This window comes from Cynocephalus volans, chromosome 10, assembly GCF_027409185.1.
Source record: "Cynocephalus volans isolate mCynVol1 chromosome 10, mCynVol1.pri, whole genome shotgun sequence".
Lineage (NCBI taxonomy): Eukaryota > Metazoa > Chordata > Mammalia > Dermoptera > Cynocephalidae > Cynocephalus > Cynocephalus volans.
In genome coordinates, this window is record NC_084469.1 from 78,648,190 (window position 1) to 78,667,457 (window position 19,268).

Sequence of the window (19,268 nt, forward strand, 5' to 3'; positions counted from 1 at the left end):
AGAGTAAAAAACAACAACAGAGTGGGAGAAAATATTTGCTAAATATACGTCTGACAAAGGATTAATATCCAGAATATACAAGGAACTGAAACAACTTTACAACAAAAAACCAAATAACCCAATTAAAAAATGGGCAAAGGAGCTGAACAGACATTTCTCAAAGGAAGATATACGAATGGCCAACAGACACATGAAAAAGTGCTCAATATCACTCAGCATCCGGGAAATGCAAATCAAAACCATGCTGAGATACCATCTCACATCTCACTCCAGTTAGGATAGCTAACATCCAAAAGACTGAGAACGAAGGGGCCAGCCCGTGGCTCACTCGGGAGAGTGTGGTGCTGATAACACCAAAGGCACGGGTTCAGATCCCATATAGGGATAGCCGATTGGCTCACTGGGTGAGCGTGGTGCTGACAAAAGACTGAGAATGATAAGTGCTGGAGAGGTTGAGGAGAAAAAGGAACTCTTATACACCGTTGCTGGGATTGCAAAATGGTGCAGCCTTTATGGAAAATGATATGGAGGTTCCTCAATTACAGATAGATTTACCGTATGACCCAGCTATCCCACTGCTGGGAATATACCCAGAAGAATGGAAATCATCATGCCGAAGGGATACCTGTACTCCAACGTTTATTGCAGCTCTATTATACAATAGCCAAGAGCTGGAACCAGCTCGAAATGTCCATCATCTGATGAGTGGATAAGGAAACTGTGGTACATCTACACAATGGAATACTACTCTGCTATAAAAAAGAATGAAATACTACCATTTGCAACAACATGAATGGACTTAGAGAAAATTATATTAAGTGAAACAGGTCAGGCACAGAAAGAAATACCACATGTTCTCACTTATTTGTGGGAGCTAAAAATTAATAAATAAATAAACACACAAACACCCTTTATTTAAAGGGTGGGGGGAAGAAGACAGAATAACTACAAAATTCCTTGAACTATTTAAGCCAAGTGCACAGATACAATGTGGGGGTGGGAAGGGGGTGGAGAGGAATGGGTAAAGGGGCATGAAAATCAAGTACAATATATTCTGAGAAGTAAAAAAAATAAAAATAAAAATTAAAATAAAATAAATATGATATAAAATCTTATGTTATGGATTTTGGTTGGGAAGAGTGTTATTTTCTTCCCTCCTGCCCTAAGACCTCATCAGCAGTGGGATCTAGAGGCTCATGTGAGCCCTTTCCTAGTAAAAGATTTTAGATAAACAAACATAACTGGTAAAATACAGAGAACTAATGAAAGCTGTACAATCACCCATCTGATAAAAAGTTGCTCCAACAGAATTTAGGCAATCATAAAAATCACAGAAAAATTTATGCTATCAAGATATTCTTGCAGTTTGAACAAAAGCTCTTTGCTACTACACTGTAAAACACTAGCCCTGTCATGTTTCTATAGCCAGACTGGTATCAATGGTTTCATAGATTCTTATAATTTCTTACCAAATATCTGAGACTTGCTCTTAAACAAGATAGATGTGACGTTATAGACATTAGTAGAACTCTTATGTAATCATGTTTGGTCGAAATGATTATACATTATATATGCTTATGAACTAAGTAAACTTTATGTATTTGGTTTTTCAAATATGATTGAGACTAGAAAATAAACACATTGAGTCACTTAGAATGCTTTATGAGGAATTTAGGTTTATCGATTTTTTTTAACATTAGCCTTAGAAGAACAAGGTAAGCTGTTTCTATTCCTTGACTTACTATCAGCAGAAGAAAAGAAAAAAGCAACTGAGTATTTATATAAATGGAAAGCTTCATAGCTGACAACCAACTAGTTGATACATGTTTGAAACACATTTAAGATAATAATTATAGTCAGTCATCTTATAAGTAGGTATATCCAATGTCAGCATAATGGCCACTTGAAGAACACTAATTGTGTTTGAATCATATAGAAGCAATGAGTCTGTAATATTTATTTTAAAATACTTTAAATATCTTTTATTTATGCTTAATGTATGGATTGATCCATACCAGGGTTTTTCAGTCTCTGTTGACATTTTGAACAGGGTAATTTTTTGTTGTAGGGGGCTGCCCTGTGCATTGTAGGATGTTTAGCAACATTCCTGGCCTTTATCCATTGGATTCCAGAAGTCATGACAATAAAAACTCTCTCCAGACATTATCGAATGTCCCCGGGGGGACAAAATTGCCCTTGATTGAGAATCACTGATCTATATATCTGTATATTTATATCTGTATCTCTATGGCTTTATCTGCATCTATATATTAGTCTGTTTGTTTTAGGTACCTAAACAATATTATGGTTTAAGAGCATTAAATGTTATCCTTTAGAGATTAATAGATATTGTCTCTATAATTAATAGAGATTAGTTAATAGAGATTGTCTTCTTAAGGAAGACAATATAGGAAGTCATTTATGTTTTGATGGAATTTATACCCAAGAATAATGAGAGGGATGGATTGAAATTAGAGAATTTGTGTTTTTACCATTCATTAGTAGTGTTTTGTTACTGAACTAAGGAAATTTTGTAATTAGTTAAGAGGTTTTTATTTAAAAATACCGAGGAACATTTTACTTAATTTGTTGTTTCTTTTTTTACATTTGCAATTTCAGGTGGTTGTGCAAGAACTAAATGCCCTGGAGACTTACTAAGGGTGTTCAGTATAAATATGTCATGTCATTAGAGACCTTAAAGTTTGTTTTCAGCAGAAAGTCTCTAAGGTCCTTAGTTATTTGATTGCAACCAGAACTACAAAGTCTGGCAGTACAAGGAAAATAACTCAGATTTTATCTTATATGACTTTTCATTTCTATTTTGTATGAAGTCTTGGCAGTACCTTGGTAACCCATAATAGCAGTGGTTTACTTGAATTTGATGTGGACTGAGTCAAGTGCAGAGAACAATAAATGGCTTAGTAACACGTATCTTTAAACGCACTGAGGCTGCCGATTGCAAGTACCTCTGGGGTTGATACTTGAGACCATTGCATTATCAGTTGCATACCTACTATGTGTCAGGCCCTGGTGCTGCAGTGGCCAATGATGCACAGCCTCTGCCCCAAGTAGTCTAGGAGGGAGACAGGCACTGAAATCGATTCTTTTAACGCAGCATAGAGTGATGATGCACAGGATGCCTCGGAGCTTGGGAGGAGGAGACTCCAGTCCTGCCAGGGGTGGGGAAGGTGGTGCCAAGGAAGGCTTTTCCAAGGCAATATTTTCTGAGCATCCTTGAAGATGATACCTACTGTATGCATCAGCAGAACTACTTATTATAAACCAATTCACCCTAAAGTGCCCACAGCAGATTAGAGCTAAGTTGTTATTCCTCCTAGTGATATTAGATTTATCATGAGTCACAGCCCTGTCTAAACCCAAGGATGTACTGCTAGTTACGGAAATTTGCATGTTCATGTCACATCTTTTGGGCTATGGAGAATGGGTCTCTCTGGTTCTTCTAGAGATATCAAAGAAAGTAGCCACCTTTTCCATCTGGACTAGTGGTCACTTTTAGCTGCCATTTCAATGATTCTCACAAAAACCAAAACAGACCAAGCACATCTCTGTTAAGTTCCTTTCATTACATAAGAGATGCCCATTAGTTGGCCAACTACAGTAGAAGACACACAGAATAGACATTAATTATTCTTACCTTCTGGAAATTATACTCTGAATCTTATCTTCTGCTACTGTGGGCTGATCTTTCTTTCCTTTGTGCTAAGTCTTTCCTCCACCTACCAATATGTTCAAATCTTCTTTTATCCCAAAGCATGTTCGAGCTAAACCTCCCCAAAGCCTACTCTATACTTGTGGGCTCCCAGATCAACCTCCTGCTGTCCTCTCTGCTGAGAATGCGTGCATCCTCATTTCTTGTCTGCCGGCACCCACTTTTATGACATTAGGATTTTTCCCAAGAATTTTTTTCTACCAGAGTGTTTTTCTCTCACAGCAAGCTCCTACATATATTTCAAGACCCCACTCAAATGGCTCCTCTTATTTGAAACCTTCTGCTGACTTTCCAGGGGGAGGACTTCGCATCTGTCCTGCTGTCATATCTGTTTTTCTCATTAGAGCTCCTCTTGGGTAGAAACTGGGTCTTATTCATGTTTTTAACCTAATATCTAACATTGTATCTTTCATGTAGAAGGCACTTAATAAATATTACATGAAATGTTCCTGTGACCCATTTATTTTCCCCAGATTGAATTCCTACTTTCGCAGGCTTCCCACTGTCCACTTTCTGACATTCACCAAGTGCCTCTTTCCACGTGAGACTCTTTGCTAGGGGTTTTTTGTTGTCTTGCTTCTCCTGACACAGCCCAGTCCCACAAAGGTCTATCCTCCCTTCCTTAGAAATAAGGAAACGGAAGTTCAGGGAGGTATGAAGCCACTTAACCTGATGATATCCAGCTGGGATTTGGACTTGGATCTCCCTGGCTGACTCATTCACTCATGCATCCAACAGATATTAGTCCATTTCTGTTGCTTATAACAAAATACCTGGAACTGGGTAATTTATAAGAAAATGAAATTTATTGCTTACAGTTTCAGAGGCTGAGAAGTCCAAAGTCCAGGGAACACTTATGGTGAGGGACTTCTTTGGTGGTGGTTTTACAGCAATGCAGGGGTCTCATAGGGCAGAAAATGGCAGAGCAGAGAGAGAGAGTTCCTCATTCACTTTCCTTTTAAAGCCCTCAGAACCCTGATATCCACTGTTCCAAAAATGGATCGATCTGTTCACAAGGGTGCAGTCCTCACAATCCAATCATCTCTAAGAGGCCCCACCTTTCAATTACCATAATAGGATTTCCTACCCTCAACAGTTACAGTGGGAATTAAGCTTCTAATGAACTTTGGGGGACACAATTCAATCAATCCACAGCACATACTGAGCCCCTAGCTTGGGCCAGACATTGTCCTAAGGCGAGAGGAAGCAGCACTGAACCAGAGGAATTACTGTCATCATGGACTCTTCATTCCGGTGTGGAGAGAGATAGTAGACAGAGAAGCAAACAAATGCAGTAACGTCAATCAGTGATAAGTGACTTTATATCTGACAAGATTTAAAGTATAGGAATGAGCAAGAGACTGAGGTTGGGTGTGCATGTCCTTTTAGCTAAGCTGACCTGGGAAGGACTCCCCGAGGAGGGACATTGAATGGAAACCTACATAAAGTAAGGACAGGAGCAAAGAATGGTGCAGACAAGAACAGCAGCTGCAAAAGCTCAGAGAAGGGACTGAGGAACAGCAGGGAGTGTAGTGCACCTGGATCTTAGTGGGTGAGTGCAGTACTCCTAGGACGGGGAGAGCCAGCCAGCAGCTGGATCATGTAAGGGCTTGTAGTGCATGGAAAGGAGTTCAGGTTTTACTCTAAATATCATTGGGAAACCATTGGAGTTCTTTAAGTAGGAAAATTCTCCTGTCCTGTAAGCCACAGCAGCTTGTAAAACAGATATGCTTGGTTTGTTTTGTAATTTTTGCAAGGCTCATTGAAATATCACTGTGGCTGTTAGTGCAGATAGAAAAGGTGGCTGTATATACACTAACCCATTTAATCCTCAAATCCCCCATGATGAGGCAAATGCTACTCTTATCCCTATTTTACAAGGAAGACTGAAGCCCATGGAGGCTGAATAACTTGTGCAGAGTTACACAGCTAGCAAGTAGCCAGCTGGGATTTGAACTTGTCCTTAAGACAAGTTAAGCAACTTGCCTGCCATCCCACAACTAGTTTGGTGGTTGGATTGGAATTCAAAGCCAGTCTGACTCATGGTAAAGTGCTTTGTGCATTTCATTTTTTCTACCATTGTCTCTGCTGGGTCTAGACACTTGTAACCTCATGCCAGCCTTGAAGTGTCCCTAACTGGCTCCTTGCTCCCATCTTTCCCAATACTAATCTTGTGCATCCCAGACTATTGATATGCTCAAGTGTGGGTTTTACATCTCTCTCTCTGCCTCTTCCTTCCAACAAAATCCTTCATGGACCCTCCTATTTAATATATGTTGAAGTATTTAGGTTGGCCTTCAAGGCTCACCAGAGCCTGGCTACCTACCATCTCTCCCAGCTTAGTGCCCCTTCTCCTGTAGCCAAATTGCTCTCTGCGTTGTTCTTTGCACAGAGTCTGTGCCCAGTTAAGTCTGCAGCTTTGCTTACCCTGTTCTCTTTGCCTGGGACTTCCTCTCCTCCTGCCTTCTTTCTTGGTTCAAGACTTGTACCTCTGAGAGGCCATTCCTTTTTGATTCCTTCTTCTAAATTTGTAGGCCATTTGTCACCAACTTGGCCCTTAGGTTGGTACATTTTTTTTGGTCACACCCCCAACCGAGTTGTGATCCCTTAAAATCAACAATCATATTTTCTACTTCTCTTTATCTACACAGCTACTATAAGAGAAGTAGATATATTCCCTAAACATTAGACATAATGTTCCCTAAACATAGATTCTATTAATTAGGATCCTTTAAGTCCCCTAAACATAGATCCTATTAATAAGTATCTAATATAAGTACTCAGTGAAGTGTTGGTAAGGTTTTGGGGAGGAAGCGGAGAGATAAACAAGAATTAATGCAAAAGGTGTGGTCACTTAACAGTGTATGTGTTACCATTGACTTTTTTTGTTGATGTGTGTGTAAGGAAAATTGGAGGCCTTCTTTTCCTATTCTCTGAATATTCATGATGATTGGTTGCTTGGCCAGTCCCAAAGGTGATTCCATTTTTGCTTAAAAAAACTTGATTCTGGAACCTTAGTATCCTCCCCTCTACCTATATTTGTTTTTTTGATGTTAAACAAGTGCCGTTGGGTTTGAGAGGGTGTTTTTTTTTTTTTCCTTGCCACTTTTAACTAGTCCAGATGGTTATGTGATTTGCAGACTCAAATGTGTCCAGATCATGAAAATCCAAAGGCCTCCGTGTTTGAGTAGAGTCCATATGTTTAGGCATTGTTGTTACTTGTGTGGGTCCACAGAAGTTGCTGAAAAATCCAACAGTGGGAACTTGTACTCCCTACTTGATCCAACTTAGGGTGTTCCTGTTCTTTTTCCTTATGATGACAGTAGCGGAGGGGGTGGATGGTCACCTCACAAATAACTACATTTACCTATAAGTGAGGAAGGCAAGAAGAGATTGTAAGTACTTGAGCTAAGCCTTTATTGCTCCAAACAAAACAACTTGTGCTATATCAGCATTTCTGTACGATCATCCTCAGACGTGTAGAAAAGTTTATTTTAAAAAAAGAAAATTCCACCACATGAGTCTGAAATGAACTAGACTAGTAGTTTTCAAATATTAGTGTGCTTTAGAGTTTCTGAGAAGCTGGTTAAAAAGACAGATATTAGGGCCCCACTGCCTAGAGAATCTGATACAGGAAATCCAGGGTGGGGACTGGGCAATCCACATTTGTAATGGGCATCTGGTTATTTTGTGGTCCTTGGTACAACAGTTTGAGAAACCTTGACCTAGAGTATAAAGCAATTTTTTTTTTTTAAATAGAGGATATTTTGAATTAGAAAAAAAATCAGCTGTCAAATTTAATATTTGAATCCTTGCCCCCGTTGACATTAAGCTGTTGGTTCTCTCTTCTCTCAGCATTTTGCCTGCAGGCCACAATCTGTGGTGTTCATTGCAGTTAGTTTTCAACCACCTGAGACACCCATTGCTAACACCCCACCTCCACCCACCTAGGCCTCTGCATCTTTTCTATAATAGGGTTGGTGTATTTTCTAGAATAAAGCACTTTTCTAGCTAGGTATCCCTAAGGTTTAAAATATTACTTTTATTAGAATATCGGTCTTCCTTTTACCACTTTTTTTCCTGTGGATGTGGTTTGGGGAGAGACTAGTGGTGGTAGCTTCTGAGCTTCTCACTTTCACTTGAATTTCAAGTGCCCTCATGGGCTTGGAGAACAGTTCTGAGTACCATCATTTCACATGCAGGAATTTATTTGTTCATTCATTTAATAGAAATTTATTGAACACCTACTATTTACCAAAAACTCTTCTGGGCACTGGGACATCCATGTAGAAAATAGAGGTGGAGGAGGGGCTGCAAAGAAATCTGATTGGGTAGTCAGAGGGAAGGTGATGTTTGAGGAAAGGAGGGTAGTGAATGAGCCATGAGGACATTTGGAGGGACAACAGTCCAGGCAGGAGAAACAGCCAGTGCAGTGGTCCCAAGATCGGAATGTATGGGGTGTTGAAGTCACAGCAAGGAGACCCGTGGGCTAGAGTAGCCTGAGCAAGGGGGAGAACGTTGGCCAAGAGGTCAGAGAAGAACGGAGGCCATTGTAAGAATTGGGAGTCTTCCTTGAGTGAATGGGAAGCCATTGGAAAGTTTTGAGCAGGGAAGTGACATGGTCTGGTATAGATTTTCAAAGGGCCTCTTGGCTCTGTGTTGAGAATAGTCTGTTATGGAGTTTGATAGAGCCAGAGGGACCTGCTGGGAGGCTACTGCAGAGATCCAGGAGGGAATGGATGACTAGGGCCTGGTGGATCTAGTGGAGGTAGAGACAAGTGGTCCACTTTGGGTATAATTGGAAGGATGAGTCAACAGAATCTTTTTAGGATTTGATGGGGGAGGGGAGAAAGAAAGAGTGCATTCATAAATGACTTTTGGCTTGAGTCACCAGAACTGAGTCACTTCTCCCTCAAAGGATATGGGGAAGACTGGATGGAGCAGGCAGGCTTGGGGAGAAGATGAGTTCAGTTTTGGACATATGACTGAGATGCCTATAGACGTCCAGCTGCAGTAGGCAGTTGAATGTAAGAGTGTGGTGCTCAGGAGATCATCATCTAGTATTTTCTAGCATGTGGAAAGGCATGTGTATATGTGTGTATGTATGTATAATTTTATGTGTGTGTATAATTCTCTGTATATATAATTATATATATATATGTATAGGTAGAATTGTGTGGATATGTTTGGGTGTGTGTATATATATATAAAATTATGTATATCTGTTTCTGCAATTATACATCATAGTCCATTGTTTGCAGTTTTTTGTTTCCACACTTGTTGAACCCTAGCCTTTGGGATAGACCATCTTTACTCACCAAGTCATTCTTTGTTTCCTAATCTGGTGCTTCAGAACCATGATAGTCATCAGCAGTAGTAGTATTTGCTATGGTGGGTTTGTTTTCACTCCTTTGGGCTTTATACCTTGAAACAGATGACCACTGCTGAACATGGTTAAAACTTGAATCTCTCTTGTAGGTTCTTTTCCAGGGATAGTTAACAGAGCCTTGGAGAGTGTGAGGACTTGGCAGTGCTGCCTGCTCCATCAGGTGACCATGCTTGGCATACTGGACCCATAATGGCATAGTTCATTTGTGTAAGCAACTTGACAGATGTCCATAGTGAGGCATCAAGTTGGATGGTGTCTGCTAACAAATCTAATGGGAAAAAAGAAAAGAGAATTCAAGGATTATCTTTTTTTTTTTTTGTAGGATTAAATCTGTGCCATTTAGCTGTTTGAGACCCTGTAGTTAAGGCTGCTTTATCAGAAGCCTATACAATTCTTAACACGGGTGTCAAAATAATTTCAGTGAAAATGATGTTGTGTAGACTCATCAAGCTGAAGTAGTTGTCTTGTGATTACAGATGGGTTTTTGTCTGGTCTGCTCTACTTTCTTCCAAACCCTTTGCTGGATGTGCTAGACTTAACAATTCACATTAATTTGCTTTGGCACTTCACACGGTCAGACAGGCTACGAACACGATGGTCTTTAGTTAATTTCTAAAAAATCCTGTAGTGCTCCTTTTTAATTGATGTCCTTCATAAATTGTATTTGCTGAAGCTATAATTATTCATCAAGCAGCAAAAGCAAATCTACCTCCAAGTACAATGAAGATGTTCTTTTATGAAGTTATTAAGACACAGAAGTTCGACACGCAGAGTAATTTAGTTCTGCTTTATAATGATATCTTTGGGGACTGTATCTTTGGAGACCACATCTATTAGAGCCTATCAAAGTGGAAAAGGACCTAGCACCACCAGGGCATCTCATAAATGCCAAATGCTTCTGCCTTGCAGTGACCATTCCCCCCCCCCCATAATGTGCTCTTTAACACTGTTGGAATTGGCCAATTTCTTTCATATGTTTTTATATGCCCTTCAGAGTAACTGTTTCACCTAATGTTCCTTTAATTTATTTCAAATATTTTGTTTTGACTCTTGAAACTACACAGAAGACCGTTGTATGGTTGAGCAGGGGATCTTTGAAGGAACATCAATGGAGGGTTACCATCAAGAAAGTCTGGAAATAGGGTCAAATTAAGGTGACTTAGAATGGATAACTTAGAAATTCTTAGTTGATTCATAAAATGCATAAGTATTACCATGGTGTGAGATTAGGGTATTATCTTTTATAGGATGGTTTCAGGGAACATAAAAAGATGTTGTCAATAAAGGGCTTGGAATAAGGTATCCTAAAGTGTGTTCCCACAGAGTATCGTGTGAAAAACAAATGGAAACGATTCTCAGGTTTTTTGCTATTGTTGGTGGTTTACTGTCTCCCACTTAAAAAAAAAAAAATATATATATATATATGTATATATATATATAAGCTTCATCCACGTAGGGATCTTGTGATCTTTTTCACCATTCTGTCTCCACCACCTTGCACATAATAGGCACATAAATATTTGCTGAATGAATGAACTACAGGACTTCTCAGAGCCTTTAATTTCTTATCAAGCATTGTGACCCATCATGGAGAAGGCAGCATTTCCCAAACTTAGCGTGGAACCGGTGGTCTGTAAAACCATTTCTTGAGGAGCATTTTACTAGACTTGGGTACCTTGAAATACCCTCTTGGAATTTCTAGCTTTGAGTAGAATAGATCAAGTTTTAAAACTGAATTGATCGCCGAGTCAGATATTCAAGTCTTTGTGGATACTGAAATGTTAGTGGTACAGATCATGAGGTAGGAGGACTGGCAGACTTCCATGTTTAAATCTATGATCTTGGGCAAAAACTTTGACCTCTAGAAGCCTCAGTCTACTGATCTATAAAATGGTGATAATAATTATATTTATCTTACTGGTCGTTAGGAATATAGATTACATTTAGTCCCATCCTGGAAAATGAAATGAAATGTATGTAGAGGGCTTCATTGTGCTAACCACTCATTATCATTTTTATTATAATCATAAAAAAGTAAGTGATAAATAATTCCATTTAGGGTGATCACTGAGGCATTGAAGTTCAAATGTGATCAACTTTTCTCCCTCCCTCCCTTCAATAAATATTGGAGTTTTTTCTTAGCTCTGGGGGAGACATGGGTGAACATAGTTAAGGTCCCTTCCCTGGGGACCTAGAAATTTTTTGTGATGTAATGTGTTTACTGATGTCACTGCCTCTTAGAACATAATGTAAATTTAATTGTACATAACTCACTTGAAGTTAATTGTTCTGAGGTCATTATATTTGAGATCTGCCCCAAAGGAGCACTTTTTCTCTCAGAATTGGATCTGTTCTTACACCAAACAAGTAAAGCGGGATTCATAGGTCACATTTTAAAATAAATACAATTAAGGTAGCATAACTAGGTAAGGTAATCAAATGGAAAAGTGCCATCTCTTCCATTCTGATTAGTTTAAAAACCACAGTAGGGTGGCCAGATTTAGCAAACAGAAATACAGAGCACCCAATTAAATTTGAATCTCAGATAAAGAAAGAATACTTTTTTTAGTAAATATGTCTCAAATAGTGCATGGGATATACTTATACTAAAAAAAAGTGTTGATTTGAAAGTCATATTTAGCTGGGTGTCTTGTGTTTTCTCTGACTACCCTACCACACTGAACCAGGGTTCCAGCCACTTGTGCAGGAGAAAGACAATTACCTGCAACAAGTCAGTGTCTAAAGCCACCTTTTTAGAGGGAATATTTTATCCAAAACAGAACAGAAACCTTTACTTCTATTTGAAATGATTTATAACTGTGCCCACCTGATCGCCAAGTGTTTCCAAATTAAAAGCCATTAATTAAGGCCTTATATAGATCCAAAAGATATGCAAGGAGTGCTTTGTAATTCCAGCTCAGTACTTCAGGTGAGAGCTTTTCAAATTACGTGGACCACTGGAGCCACCTGCTTGACTAAACGCAGCACAGCCGGCACGTGGCTCGTCAGCACTGTGCGGTGCCAGTGTTGTTACTGATTTTTCTCATTTCTCCAGGGCAAATACTAATTAATGGATACAATTCACAGCTGATTAGCTGTAGTTTCTTCAGTAATTACATTCGCATACTAACTGTTCAGAAGAGGATTTCTAACCCAGTTCTTATTCCACTCTAAGCTTAATTTGTTTTTTGAATTGTTTAGGCCCTTAGTTTAATAGCCATTTTATTTTTCTTTGTTGTTTTAGGTGCTATTAGATAATAAGTGAGTTTAATCTTAAAAAAAATACTCTCTGATAATGAGCTGTTTGCCTTAAATGGATTTCTAATTCCCCAACAAAACCTATATTTAAATAACGTTAAAATTGTGATACAGGCTGCCAGGCAGTTTGGGGGGCCAGGATTGCTTCTCAGAAATGCCTAAAAAGAACATTAGAATAGAGGCCAGAGATTTTAACTCTAGCATCATTAATTCATCAAAAAATTCCGTGACAGAAACTTATACGTTTTTTTGCATATATTTAACATTGTAGAAAAATGGGGAAGGTAAGAGTGTGTGTGTGTGTGTGTGTGTGTGTGTGTGCGCGTGTGCGTGTGTGCAAGCCCGCGTGCATCCGTGCACATGTTTTTGATATCACATGTCTTCAGAGAAACCAGATGAAGGTCTTAGGCGCTAACAAATACATCTTTCAGAAATGCTTATAAAGATATTTACCCAAATGAATCTGAGTGCTCTATGAGAGCCTTGCTGATGGCTCATTTTGTGTGTATTTCAGTGTTGTTTGACAGGGTGGGATTTTGCTTCTGTAGACCAGAATAGCACTCCGGAACTATTAAAGTCTTTCGTGTAAATCCCGCTTAGTTCTTGGATCCTTGGCATGATAACATGTAGCATGTCAATCTCACTTCTACACGCGAGTCCTGCAGGTTCAGAGTTAGGGACTGAGAGTGCCCCAGAAATAAGTGTTCGTCGGTTTATTGAGAGGAGGATTATGTGAGTCTTCCATATTTGTGTATCTGTCTATACATATTCTGTTTATTCTGTGTATCTATGTATCTGTCTATGTAACTATTTTTCTGTCTACCCATTTAACCATCTATCTATGTCCTTGTCGGTATTGTACCTTTTATTTTAAATAATTACTAGATTTATTTATATTAGAGAATAGATATATACATTTCACCCTTTGGAGACCAAATGTTTTATTTGATGCATTAAAGGAAGGAAATAGTACGATTTATAAAAAGGACACTTTTACCACTAGAAAATCATGAAAATAACATAACTCTACATAATTATGCACACAGAACCTTTCCATATTGCCAGACTGATAACAGAATGTTTAAAGCAACAAAATGTGCCCACTTTCATATCATTTGAACCTGAAAATACATTTCTGCCAAAATCCAAGTTTTACATTTTGATAACAGGTTCCTAGAAGTAACGAACTTATGTCTGAAATGCGGATAGAGTCTTGTTTGTGATGATATGAATGGGCTATTGTGTTAGGGAATGAAATAAAAATTGCTGTGTTCATAGGATCCCGCTTATTTTTTAAACCTCTTTCCACTTAATGTTACATTGAGAGATTGAATATCACTGTTTTCAGCAGCTCTGATGGATATAGATATCGCTTTAAGCTCTGTTTGGAGATATAAAAAATATTCTTTAGTCTTATTATTTATTTATATTCATACCACACACCCCCCATTTGCTAGAAAATAGAATTTGAGTCCTGGGGATTGAATTTTATTCCCTTTAATTCACATTTTAACCTACCCACACTTGTGACATCTGTTCTTGAAAAGTAAGCTATAAAATCCCAACATGCTTTACAATGTGTCAAGGTGATTTTCTTGGAAACACTTTTCCTTCTAAACTGTGACAAATGTCACTTCAATAAACAACACACACTAGTGACCAGTTGCCCAAATGTTTGTAATCATCTTTCTTCACTCTTAGCCTTCATGAGGAACAAAACTCTTTTCTAGAATTATCGAGTTAGCTTGACTCTGTGCTTTGTCTTCGGAGGGTGGTAGCTGCCAGTAGCATAGAGCTTGGAAGCCTTTGTCATCTTTCACATTTGCTCTGAGTAAAACCCCCCTTTTATCTCGTAGCACCGGCATTCTTTCCAAATCACAGCTGAGTGAGTAAACAACCAGAATTCTTTATTGTGCCCATATTAACATCACACATTCTGTTTTCTTTCAGTTTGGAAATAATAATAACTACATGAGCATGGCCGAAGGGAACAATGCTTTCTTTGCTGCTGGTGAGGTAGGTGTCTGTCTTCATGTGGCTGTTCGTGTTTTGTGTGTTATTTACATCATTTAATAGGCTTGAAGGGAAAAAACAAAATACCGTATTGGATTTCTCTCTCTCTTCTGTGACACAAGGTAACGACTTTGGAGGAGAGATGAGAAAAGCCCACTGGAAAAGAAAATAACCTGACAAATCTTCATCGCTTGTCCCCAGGCGGTCACTGACCTTAGTAACTTCACACCAATCTCTTGATGAAAAAAATATATGCTCAAATAAAAATAAATATACATATAAGAAAGTATGTTAAAAAAAATACACACAGGCACACAAATTATATTGGTATCTAAGCAAATAAGTGGTTATTTTGGAAACCAGGCTAGAAGTGACTTTTAACAGAAAATATTTTAAACTTGCACATCTCTAGGGACAATTTCATTAAATTGCCATGGTTTGGGAAACAATGTGGCGGAACGGTATTATCATTTCTTCGAGTTTTGGTAGGGTGATGTGAAATGAGTGTTTAATTTGTTGTCAGATCGCCACAGCCTAGTATGGTGCCTGGCAATAATAGGTGCTCAATAAATAGTTATTGAATGAATGAATGAGTGAATGAATGAATTCATGGTATACTCCCAGACTTGGTCACACCTGAGAAAACTGGGTGATGGAATCTAAAATGTCACTTTGGCTCCGTGTTTGTCTTCAGTTTACAGGTACAAATGGGACAAATGTGGCCGCCTTGTTGCTGTTTTTACTGCATTTCTTATAATTGATATAGGATTATTGTCTGGTCTCATTGGCCTTCCCTACAGAAAAGCCTCGCTCTTGATTAGATCAAGAAAATGGTTTCCTAAAAATGGCAGACTGTGTGAAATTTAAGATTTTAAAATAAGAGCTAACAGAAGTGAAATTGGTCCAAATGGAACGTTTCCTCTTGCGGTTCATGTAATAAAAATCTTCATTTTCCAAATACATTCAAATATAGGAATCTGAACTAGCTTGACCCCAGAGAATGAAAATAATAATGGCTTTGTAAATGATCTTGGTACAGGGAAGCAAGTGATATGAAAGGAATTAACTTCGAGAAATTATTAGAATAAGTGGGGAATTAAGAATTAAGGGTATTCCTAGATTAATCATTTTTATAGTGACCATGATCTCTCTCACCAAGAAGACAGCTTAGATAAGGGAATATTGTTTGGCACTGGCTGCTGTGTTGTTTGTGATAATGAACACAAACCCCATCTGTAAGGACAACATGATGTTTCATTCTGTAGGATTTTTTTTCCCTACATTTGAATCAAACATTGATGAAAGCTCTACTGCCAGCAGCTGTTCAGAGACAATTTAATTCCAGCTGTGATAATTCACCGTGTCAGACATTGGCTGTTATATGTTGATACAACAGTTCTCCAGATTTGCATTTTTATCAAAAGGAACAAATGTTTTGAACATTTCAGTACAGATGGTATTTAACCATGTACATACTACTTTAACATGTTCAAGGTAAACACTGAAAAGCCAGTATCTGTAAAAAGTAATCATATAAACTCTAAATGATTAATCTGATATAGTTCATATGGCATGGTTATGAAAGTCAATGTTTTCTTTTTTTTGTTGATACCATACATGTTATTTTTATAGTCTCAGATATCCAGTGTTTTAGCTTCCTCTTTTCTCTAAATAGTGCTTAATTTTATATTTAATATATTACCTCTCTTTAAAGGCAGTTAAGATTTTGGCATTTTCTTGGTTATATATTACAATGTTATTTTAATAGGTAGGCTAGAATATAGTAATCTTACTAAATTCTAACTTAAAATTATTTTGTCTCTTAAAAAATTATACCACAGGGACATATTATATACAGGACATCGCTCTCTATTATTTAACAAAAATAAAAATGAGAACTTTCTTCATTTTGACTGCCTAGCATAAGACCTGCTTTATGTCAGTTTAAGAAGTAATCTTTTGTAATGATTTCACTGCACATCTTTGCTTGAACGAAAAATAAAGCCCAAGTAAATGTTAATGCTGCATTATAGCATGTGCCTAATTTCCCAATCACTGCATTAAAAGTAAATTTATTTGATTTTTTAACATTTTAATTATTGCAGACTAATTCAGGAAGACTTTAGGTTTGCATGCTGTAGAGTCTAAATTGTGCCTGAAACCAATTCCCTTCACATAGACATAGTCCTGTAGACAACACTACAGGGACAAGGATACTCTGAGTTTGAAATTCACACATTTGCTTTATGTTTTCTGTTTGTGTCATGATTACCCTGACCATTTTTAAAGTACTTTAAATATTTATTGAAATAATATTTCAAGTGTTAATTACAGTGGTAATGAAAACAGCCAAATGCCACATATCAAGAATGAGTGTTTATCCGTATTGTTAATGTGATATGTTAGATTTCATTAAGCAGTAATGGGGTAGCAAATGAGTCACAAATTACAGTTGCATCTGTTACTAGACCACATTAGTGCCAAAATAACGGCAAACGCAGCCATAGGGTTACGTTCATTAGCCAACCACGTTTGTGGCCAATTCATCCCTTTGTGTGTGAGAACTCGGGGTACCACAGTAACAAATTGACATCTTTTGGGGTCATTAGAATAAAAATGTCAGAAAAATCTAATATTTCATGCTAGCTTTCAAGTACATTATTATTCCACAATGTTTTGCATATATTGAATCTGCTAAGAACCTCAAGATATTTAATTGTCCCACTGTAGACTCCCATAGCTTGTGTCCACTTTTTTTTCTGGTGAGATACAAATAACATTTGACAGGTTCTATATGCAAGAATTGTTTTTTGTTGCTTTTTTTTTTTTTTCCTTGAGTTTGTTTCTCTTTTCTCTCAAGTGGTTATTACATTGTATCATCATTGATAGTTTGAAGAATGATTTTCAGCCCTTAATTAGTTCTCTTAACCCATAATAGCAGACTCAAATTATCTTGTACCAGTTCATTCTTTCAAATACTATTAATAATAAATGAACTATGACCCTCTGAGCTAGGAATAAAAGATATCTGAGTGACTTTCCAACCCTTTCACCCCACTAAAAAATGTCCTAGACATTGACATCTCACTCCCTCCCACCAAAAAAAAATGCAAGGTCTATTTTAAGAAAGATGGTTAGTGTGGTTGAGCAAGACAGCCCTGATTTACATCACAAGGCCCTACTCTAAAACACTGCCTTTAAGAATTTCAGTAGAAGTGAAGAATTAAATCTTGAGATACAGCACTTGTCTAAGTCAGTGCGCAACATCAATGTAGTTAGTGTACCTATATCAATATAGGTCTGTGCTCTCTAGATAGTCTTTCAAAGTTGAAGACTGGTAAAAAATGTTCTGATAAATACATATTAAAATGTTCTTATAAAAGAAAATAACCCTCCTTACCATTTAAATAAAAGCACTGGCACCTTTTAATATGAGCTATGGTAATCCTTATATAAAATGTTGTCTTACAAATAGTAACAGTTTCCATAGAAGCATTCATTGCACTTAGGAATATACCAATAAGGAAATTAAAAAACTAAACCACAAATTTAATATTACTTGCTTTATATGTTGTGGCAGAAAGTAAATATGTGTAATGTTCACCTCTGGATTAATGTTTTGTGTGTGTGTCCACCACAGAATTGTCAACATTTTATGAAGCGTGTGGATAGTGTAAACGTTTTGAGCTGTTTCACTAACGTATCAATAAAGTGGCAATTTGTTATATAGCCAAATCTAATGTCGCTGATGCTCCAACTAACAACAAAGACAGATGTTGCTAATTAAGTACGCATTAAAAAACTGTTAATACTGATACTCCATTAAAAGCATATGATAATGAGACTTAAATCTTTAATCAGAATGATCAGCAAAACTTTATATGGAAATCTGTGTTTAAGATGTTTTCATTTAAGAAATAAATATTTGGCTAGATATGTAGCATTTTCATGCAGTCTTTTTCCCTCCAAGGAGGAATAAGATATAGGAACAGAATATGAAGATATCTATATTTTGTTTCCTTTTAGCAGACATTCCATACGCCTAGCCTCGGGGATGAGGAGTTTGAAATCCCACCGATCACGCCTCCTCCAGAGTCAGACCCCGCCCTGGGCATGCCAGATGTACTGCTACCTTTTCAAGCCCTCAGTGATCCACTGCCTTCCCAGGGAAGTGAATTCACGCCCCAGTTTCCCCCTCAAAGCCTGGATCTTCCTTCTATTACAATCTCAAGAAATCTTGTGGAACAAGATGGCGTGCTTCATAGCAGTGGGCTGCATATGGTAGGCACCACCTTTATTGCTCGAAAGTATTTTTTATCATTTGCATTAATCATGGTAAACATCTAAGAGTCCATGTTCTGAAACATGTTTCTGCCTGCGTACTGGTGGACATGTAGATTATTATTCCTAGTGCCATTTAAACACAGGTACTGGATCATTACTTGGTATTGAACAAGAGGGTATTGGGTTGGTTGACAGTCACATAAAAAGAGGATGACCCAACAAGATCCTTCTGATTAGAAATGATTTTAAGAGGTCTGATTCATTGGTTTGGAAGTAGCCAGTCTTCTCTTGCCTTTGGTTTAATATGGAGGTGTGCTTGAGTTAAAAGTTTGCCTGGGCAAGATTTTGGAAATGGAAACCTTTATCAGGTAACTAGGTCTTTTGATTTTGTTGGATTGTAGCATAATGTCTATGATATATGATTTACTTCTACCTTAATGAAATATCAAACTGTGATACAGAGAAAGGGAAAAAATATAATTGCTTATAACCAGCAGAGGAAAATATAGAACAGGTTATTGTGTGAAATACACCTAATTGTGTTATTTACTGTTGTAAACATCAAATAAGGCACTCCAGAGAGCCAAGATTACT

General features: G+C 37.7%; 1 protein-coding gene across 2 annotated transcripts in view; it reads left to right on the forward strand.

Annotated features, from left to right (window-relative positions):
• The window catches only part of TOX3 (TOX high mobility group box family member 3), a 101,795-nt gene that overhangs the window by 59,297 nt on the left and 23,230 nt on the right, over nucleotides 1-19,268 (forward strand). Inside the window, exons 2-3 of one of the 2 annotated variants that reach the window (XM_063112924.1) lie at nucleotides 14,328-14,393; nucleotides 18,417-18,671. In XM_063112924.1, the coding sequence (XP_062968994.1) occupies nucleotides 14,328-14,393; nucleotides 18,417-18,671 (321 nt within the window). The remainder of the gene's footprint in view (nucleotides 1-14,327; nucleotides 14,394-18,416; nucleotides 18,672-19,268) is intronic. The other variant, XM_063112925.1, reaches the window with a different exon arrangement.